This window comes from Limulus polyphemus, unplaced genomic scaffold, assembly GCF_000517525.1.
Source record: "Limulus polyphemus unplaced genomic scaffold, Limulus_polyphemus-2.1.2 Scaffold652, whole genome shotgun sequence".
NCBI classification, from domain to species: domain Eukaryota; kingdom Metazoa; phylum Arthropoda; class Merostomata; order Xiphosura; family Limulidae; genus Limulus; species Limulus polyphemus.
In genome coordinates this window covers 228,459-237,674 of record NW_013666262.1, presented here as the reverse complement: position 1 = coordinate 237,674, position 9,216 = coordinate 228,459, and the positions used below count along the sequence as shown (strand labels likewise).

General features: G+C 31.3%; 1 protein-coding gene across 1 annotated transcript in view; it reads left to right on the top strand.

The window, feature by feature from the left end:
* Window positions 1–9,216, top strand: part of LOC106459720 (cytoplasmic FMR1-interacting protein-like) — a 252,512-nt gene that overhangs the window by 42,115 nt on the left and 201,181 nt on the right. The window contains exon 5 of the mRNA XM_022386248.1: window positions 2,856–2,972. Within this exon, the coding sequence (XP_022241956.1) occupies window positions 2,856–2,972 (117 nt within the window). The remainder of the gene's footprint in view (window positions 1–2,855; window positions 2,973–9,216) is intronic.

Below are 9,216 nucleotides of genomic sequence, written 5' to 3'. Positions count from 1 at the left end.
AAAAGTTTCAGCAGGTATTTCCTTTGCAACATCTCAACCAACAATTGGTCCAGTTATCCACACTATTTTCAAGTTTTGAACAACTCGACTTTCAAGATCTACATATCTACATGTGCCAATGTTTCCATTTATCAACGTTATATTTTAAGACCTGTGCAAGAACTCAGCTAACAGATGTTTCTGCATATAAAAGCTATCTTCAAATTATTGTTGTAGTCTGCTCCAATTCATACTGTGTTTGTTGTTAATTATACTTTAGGATTAATAAGACTAACTTGCTGGATCACATGTTTTTCTAATAATGATCAGGTTAATTCAATAAAATAATTATAATATTATATGATGTTCAAAAAATCCTTACTCTAACCCTAATTTTTAATGGCTTAAATATAGTGGATAAAAATTTCATTTTATCAACTTAATCCAATTCACAATGAAACATCTGTTGTGAAACAATTTGATAATGTGAATAATGTCTCAACCATTACTATTCTATCTATCATATCCCAGTCCACCTGAAAAACCCTAGTATTGGGCAAAAAAGTCTCATTGGCACTGGATATAGTAAATATAGTGTGGTTATTATATAATTATACACATCTATTTTTTTACTTTCACTCAGAAGTTTTTTAAGAACTTACATTATTTGTTTATCTTACTTTTCTATCTGGCTACTTTCTGTGCAACTGGATTTAGGTTTCCTTTTGCACTTGTAATTGATATTTTTTTTTTTTTATGCACTGGTGACTTCTACTCTTTCTTGTTTTTGCTTCTTACCAATCTTGTGGGTTGCTCCTCAATTTACTAATATATTGCTGTAGACTATGTTTTTGTTGTTCAGTTTTGTGTATACTGAATTTGCATTTCAATGGCTTATTTGAGCTACTATAACTATTGCCCGTACAAGACAATTGGCAAGTATGTGGTAGTTTTATGTTAGTGTCTACTGTGAAATTATGCCAATTAGTGAAGATAACTTGTAAAACCTGAAGTTCAAGAAATAAAATACTTTCATGGATTTGACTTTGCATTCTTCTCTCTACTGAATAGTCCAAAGGAACCTGTTTAACAATAGAAATTGTTTTAAGAGTATATCTGAGGGGTGCTTTGTCCTGTACTTCAGAGGTTCTATTTTGTTTGTTCTCCAACAGTTCTCTTGATTTTATGCAGGTTTATTTCAGTTGGACACTGATGGCTTCTGTGGTGCATGCCTCATGCTGTTACTTTCCACTGTGTGTCAATATCTCACTGTCACTTTCTTTGGTCTTAAGTGTTAGTATACTTTCTTGTGGGTCTATTCCACCCATGTTTCTTCATATAACCACTTTTTGTTATGTCTTGTTATCTCTTGATTTTATGCAGGTTTATTTCAGTTGGACACTGATGGCTTCTGTGGTGCATACCTCATGCTGTTACTTTCCACTGTGTGTCAATATCTCACTGTCACTTTCTTTGGTCTTAAGTGTTAGTATACTTTCTTTTGGGTCTATTCCACCCATGTTTCTTCATATAACCACTTTTTGTTATGTCTGGTTTCAGTATGGTTGAGTGGATTGGTCATAACTCCTATTTTCTGCTTTATTTACTTCTTGTAGGCTGTTCTCCATTTTCCCTGCATTCTAGTATTCATACAATATTGTGTTGTTAGTTACTATATATATATATATATCCTGTGATCTTCCATGCCTGATGTGGTAGTGCACGAAGGTTATAAGTATCTTCTCCTTAGTTATTGGCTGGAGGATGAAGTCGCTATGTGTATCATGGAGCTGCTCTCTTTTCTTAAACCATAGCACTGATTGTGGTGATTCTTGACTGTGCCACTTTACTTGGTAGTATTTATGGATGTTATTTGTTGCATGTTTGGCTCATTAATTCATTTTCCCATCCTTGTTATGAGAATTCTAAAACTATGTAATTTGAGAGGTGTCTCTTTTTAAACACTACATTTTTGAAGTAAATTGTGTTTTAAATACATACCTCTTGTATAACAGTCTCTCCACACAACCTACATCCATTACTTGTTTGGTAGATTAACTGTTGTTTGCTGGGAATTGTTTAAAGGTATTCTGTGAAATTATGGGTAGTGTAGATAGAAGACCCCTGACTGACTACTAGCTAACCTCAAAGGAGTTATCATCCCAGTGTAGATACTATATAAAATACACAAAAACCATAAGTGAGTATGTTTTTCATGTATGGGAGGTTAGAAACATTTTATCTGCTAATAGGATAAAGTATAATGTGTGAGAGGTAAATACTTATTTCAAGCATATTTTACTTGAAAAAGTGTTGTATGTCAAAAGCACTGCAAAGACAATCATTTAGAAGCTTGTTCATTTCATCTTTTAATGCAGTGAAAGTTGAGCTACTTATGCAGTGACATAATTCACATTTACTTTATATATGTGATAGGGCCTCATATCTTGTAATATTATAGCTTGGTAATTCATTTATATTTTTGTCTTTAAATGGCCTTGCAGTAATGTAGTATATTTATAAATTACTTGCATATAGACTGTGAAAGTACATTAAAAAATAATAATCGTGGAATAGATATGTTGATGTTAGATTTCAGTATACACATGCACAAAAAACAATAGTCCTTTTTAAAATTAAATACATATGATGGAATATCATGAAAAATTTAAATATTGAGAAAAACATTACTTGGATCTTTCATTATAAGGTGTAGAAAAGGATTTGTGAATAGTTTTATAGTTTATGGTAAGTGATGAATATTTATATTTTAAAAAATATTTTTGTACCATACATCTAGTTGCGGTTATAAAATGAATTGATGATGTACAGGTAAACAGGAAATATTTTTACCTTTAAGTTTCTTCTATGGTCAGGTTACAACAACTGTTAAAGAAACTCCCCGAACAGATGTAGAAAATAAAGACTTAACTGATCTTGCATTGAGAGGACTACAGCTGCTATCAGACTGGACAACTCATGTTACAGAATTGGTTTGTTGGTTTCTTTGTTTTTAAATGTGTGTGAAGATTATTCAAAAATGTTATGTATACATGAAAATGTGTTATTGAGATATATTAATTACAATAACCAATATTTAAGTTGATTAAAAACATCTTAATAATAATAAAAATTTATTTAATTAATATTTTTATCTTCATATGAATTATGCTACTGTAATGGGCTTAGAGCTAAGTGCTGGAGCTTCGACTATACTGCCGATTATACCATATTTGTTTAATTGAGGATTACAGTGACAAGTGGAGCTCAAAAGTCTCTAACTCGAGGTAATTTATGGTTAGACTAAATAAATTGATCCTGAGACTGATATATAACACGATACATCAAGTTTATTCAAGTTTTCTAACATGAAATACACTTTTAATAACATAAAACTTGTAATCATTTGATACTTCTTAATAAACCACTTTCTCCAAGATTATATTAATTTACTAAGAGAGATAGTAGTTCAATACTTACAACAGAGTTCGCCTGGTAAGATGTTGAAGGTTAGATACTTTCATGTTCATGGTGTGTAGAGAATTCTGGACTATCATCAGCTCTGGAGAGAACCTCAATTCTCCCTGGAGATCTGACTTTTTGCTCCAGACAAAATTTTTATACTATATATTTTGTATCCTTTTGATTTCCAAATAATAATCGAAACTACCCAAAAGTAGTTCTGACACTTCATTGGATAATTTCTGTAACTCATTGGGCTAATCCAAAACAAGAACCAAAACTCTCAAGTAATTGGTTACTATGATGGTGAGTGCTCCAGTTGCCTTCTCACTTGTGCTACTACTCTGGTCTATAGTAACAGATCTTACATCAAAGTGCTGATTTGAGATGCTATCATAAACTTTTTAGTAGCCTTTACTGTACTACTAATTTGGCGTCCGTAACTTATCACCGTCAAACTTGTGACTACCGTTTTTCTCAGCGTCCTCATTGTAGCTTAATTTTTTATAACTCTTAACTGGTGATTTTCAATACTAATTAACTAGCTAACTGTACTTTGCCTAGTTCTTGGCCCAATTTCTTAATACAGGCATCCTTACTTACACCTTTTCTTCATGTGTGTGTGTGTATCACACTCAGTAACCTAAATCTCTTTAGTTTCTTTCTTAAACTCTTAAACATCAAAAGAAAATACTGAAGCAATTGTAAAATTCCCTCAAAACATTCATTTGCTTCATTACATTTGATTTTTCATGAAAGTTGATTATGTTGTTGTATTATTATTATTATTTCTCTTCCTTTGAAGCACAAATTATTTAATTTTTATCTAGTGGATTATTACCTGAAATTTTTCTGTTTGGCATTTTTGGTCTGAGAAATTTTTATTGAAATGTTTATATTTTTGTGTATATATTGCTATCACATATTACTGAAGTATTTTTATATAAATAAAATAGCTGTTCAAGCTCAAAAAATGAACCCCTATTGGCCTTTTAAACACTTGTATATTCAAACTATTTAGGTAATAAATTGTTTGTGGGTTCTTGACTTTTTTTGGTAATAGGGTCTGTACTAAAATATGAGGCACACAAATAACTTTAAACAAAATAATATTAATATTGTGATTCAAATAATTACCTCTGGGAGAGAACTTAAATTATCTCTAAAGCTGAAGAGTCAAGGAAGATTGTGCCTCATCATTATCTCAGAACCTGCACATGCATGTAAACCATACTGCTTAGCTGTGTTAGTTATTATTATATTTTAACATAATCTTGGTCAGTCACTTATTGCTAATTATCAGATGTGAAGTTATGTTCACCAGTTAAAGGCTTTTACTTATACTTCTTAATAGTATAAATATATACTGTGTTGTTGTTGTTGGTCTTACGATTCTTCTACTGTAGGTGTCAGTGACTTGTTTGCGATAAATTCAGTGATAAATGAACAATTAGCACGCACTCCACTTGTTATCAGATAAATGCGTGTATATGTATATATGTTTGAACTGTTTAAACATATATACAACAAATTCTTTACACTATAAAGATTATAAACACATCATAAATACTATATATATATATATATAGTTATCTTCTTTTTTTCAAAAGTCCACTTCGACCTATTCAATTGCTTTAGAATTTCAGTTGACAAGCTGAACTACCTTTCTCTATTTCTATCACACTAGTGTTTCGTGTATAATTCACTTAAAATTATAGCATGCATTACTATGGTCGTATATTGCTCTTCTAGTTCTCCTACTTCATATATTCTCTGTTCCTTTTGTCAAAATGCACTTGGGCTGGTTCAGTTACTTTAGGACTCACTTTTAAGGAATAAAATATACTTCTTATCTCTTTTAAAACTGTTAGTTTTCTCTAACATATTAATAGCTAGGGCTATATTAACCATTAAGCCTTTCACTCCTACAGAAATTAACTTTGCATTTAACTTTCCGTGGCTGCACTTCTACTTCCCGTGACTTTACTTTCTTGTCTGCTCTATCTGTCTGCAGTTTCCTCTCGTCTTATACTATTTATATGTTTATCACTTAGTCGTTTGCCTGCTTTCTAGAAATCTATATTTTTGACATCAGTGTATTGCACGTGACATTCAATAGTCTCATCATCAATGAATTATAAACACAACTTCCAATAATCATCTGCTTTTAACTCTCTTATTATATAAAAAACAAACATACTAAACTCTCATATAATATTAACTCACAAAATTAATTATTTAATACTACCTACATTAAATAGTCTTTTATATCGTGACACTAATAATAGTCTAATTTATTGCAATTGATGATAGGTTTGATTAAGACCTTTTTATCTGTAATACCATAGTCTGAAGTAAGTAAATTCTGAAGTGTTTTCTTACTTTGTCTAGCCAGACTACAAGCTCAAGTTGTGATTATCAGGGAAAAAAATTAAATTGTGTATTATATGAGTAGGTGTGAAAAATCTGTAATTTTACCACAAAAGTGTAAGAAATGTAGTCAGCTTGCCATATTTAATACTTTCTTGTGATAATAATAAAACCTTATTGTGGTTAAATGTTTATATAAATTCAGTATTGTGGTTTTCATGAGACCAAAGGATAAATTTTAAATGCCATTAGTGCACAGTATTTAGCACAATTAGGGTACATGTGTTAGATTAATTGGATTAGTGCCATTTCTTCAACTTTTGAAAATAAATACAGAAAAGAAACTTTTATAGTGCATACTAAGATTTACCAGTTTTGTAAACTGTGTTGAGAAGGGAACTATTCTAGGAGTGTAAAATATCACTCATCTAGTCTGTTCAAGTACAAAACACTGGGTTTTAGAATTGAATAAATATTCTGAATTACTGAAGAATAGATTGAGTCCACCTATTCAAGAAAAACAAGGAGCTATGTATAAACTTACCTGGCAAATGTAGTAAGATTTATGTCTGAAAAACTGGTCTCACCATACAAACAAGAAAGGGAGAATACAAATGCAATGCATAATTAGGTAATTTTTAAAAATATATTTCTGATGGTCAGATATCAGTCATTGTCATGAATAATAGTATGTATGATCATGCAAGTGAAATTAAAGTTAATTTATATCCTATATTTCAGCTACTAATCTACTACCATCTTTAGGGAAGGTCTGAGAATGATTTTGTGTGGTGCCAGCAGATGGGATTCAATCATGGGTCTTAATGTTAGAAAGCCATATATGATGTCCACTCATCCAAACTTTCACCCTTTTTGGTATTTAGACAGATGGACAAGCATAACCTTATAAAAGTTTGCCAGTAATTAATTTTACAGATCCAATACAATATCACATAAAACTGTATTAAGTATTAGAATAATTATATATTTTGTAGTATGCAGTTACATAACATAGGCTCTTGAAAAGAGGTTGTTTTTAGACAACTAAATTTACAGAATGCAAAAAGAAATATGCTGACAAAGGACTATTCAACTATGGTAATTTCAGTTTATACAAAAAAATAATTTACAACACATGAAAATATAAAGGTGACAAACTTTCAATCACCAATAACAAAGGATGACCTTCTATATGGTACTTGCTCAAAAAAAAAAAAGGTAAACATGCATGCACCCACAAAATCCAAAGATAAAGATAAGTATTTTAGTTACTAAAGATGAAGGTTAATATTATTATATTAATATTACAATGTGAGGATAAAGGTAACTATTTCAGATACCAACAGAGAAGGACATTGCCATATATTTTTGTTCAGGAGTGTTGTGTGTGTTTATTTAAATACACACATACATTCTACTCTCGAACAAAAATCACAAGATGATGACATTAACTATTTTAAGTTATCAGAGATGAGGGTTGATATTGATTGCACTAACATTTTCATAGTATGATGACACTTGGAGGTAAATATTTCGATTACTAGAAATTAATGGTAGTTTTTTGTTGTTTTTTTGTAATTTGTAAAATACACTGAAAAATAAAGTTCATCAACTTGGGGAAAAAGCGTAACATTTATTACACATATTTTCACAACATGATGAAAAGACTGTATAAATATAACTACTTTGCATTGCTCAAGATGAAAGTGTAATTTTTAATCATAAAAATTGCACTTTCACAAGGTAGTGATAGTTGGATTTAACTGTCTTTAGTTTCTAAAGAGGAAGTATCATTATTATTTAAATTTTAAATACACAGAATTAAAAGTAGCTAAACTTTGAGTTACCAAACATGAAGAGTAATGATTTTCATACTAAAAATTTAATATATAGGTAACTAAAGTTTGAATTGAGAAAAATGAAGGTTAATGTTTTATACTTCTTTTTTAAATACAAGAAGGAAATTTAGTTTAAATAAATTGAATAAAAAAGAAGGCATACACTTTTTTGTTACAAATACCTCAAAAGTAAATGCTCTGGTTTAACCCTTTAGTTCATTTGCTAGATTATTCAACTTGTGTGCAAGAGGTCTTGGGTTTAAATCTGAGCTAAATGAAAAGGTGTTATCATGAAAAAACTGGCAATCAACTAGTGGTCATCCCACTATCCTTAGTTAAAGTCTTTTTTTGTAAGAGGAGAAGAATGTGGTAGTTTGAGTTGTTAAAAAGTGCCTTATTAGCTACCACTAGTGAGTTAACCCTTTAGCTAAGTTGATGGAGCATTTGCCTGCAGCATGAGAGTTCTCAAGTTGAAATTCAGGTGGTAGTCTGTTGTTGAAAACTTTGGATGGGTATGTTGCTTTAGGGTATTCTTTACATGTGAGATATAAACCCCACAGTATTGATGCCTGCAGCTTTGATGGTGATGAATGGATAGTTGGAGGAGCAGACAATGATGGTGCACAAAGGCTAGAAGAAAATCTTCCTTTTTATAATGATGGTGCAGCTGGTGAAGAACCTCTCTGGAATTCCTTGGCTTTTTCTCAGATCATAAGTTTAAGAAGGTCTTCTTAAGCTTATGGATAAAATGATCTCTTTTGAGATGCACATACATATGACTTCTCTGCCCTGATCATTGGTGGCATTGTCTACAATTGTGGACTTCGCTGACCATAAGCAGTTTGATTATTAGCAGCTCCATGATTGAAGGATTGCTGATTTCAACATTAGTCAGGGTGGCTCCTCAGATGCCAGGGCTATTCTGTTTGTGTCATCTGCAAGAGCTGTGGAGAGAGTCTTAGGGACCCACTGGATACTTGTATTCATTACTGAAACTGTAGAAAATGCAGTTTCCTTTCAACAACAAATTGAACTTATTCAAACTTTTGGTATGTTGAGTAGATAAAATAGCCAGTAAGGTTAAAAATTTGAACATGTATAGAAAATATCACAATTTAAATTGGTTAGTCAACTTGGATTCTGATAATGATTCCAACAAACAAAAATCTGAAATCAGGCTCAGCACTGTGAAGATGCTAAATGTTGGCACTTGAACTTCAGAATCCATCAGCATAAACATTATAGTTCCATAAGATTTTGCCTCAGTACAGACATAGTACAGCTTGAAGTGACTACAAAGCAACACCACTTGAATATTACTTTCTTTTTGAGGCAGTGTACATTCAGAGTCCATAGTCTAACTGCAAGTTACACTGAAAATAATATTATAAAACATTCAGTAAAACTGCATACTTATAAGATTGGAGATGGCTTGAATGGGTAATGAAGAAAAACTTTAAAATAAGTTTAACATAACAGCAAATGTACACCGTTTCGACAACGTTTTGTCATCATCAGGGACCTGACAAAACCTTGTCGAAATGTTGTACATTTGCTGTTATGTTAA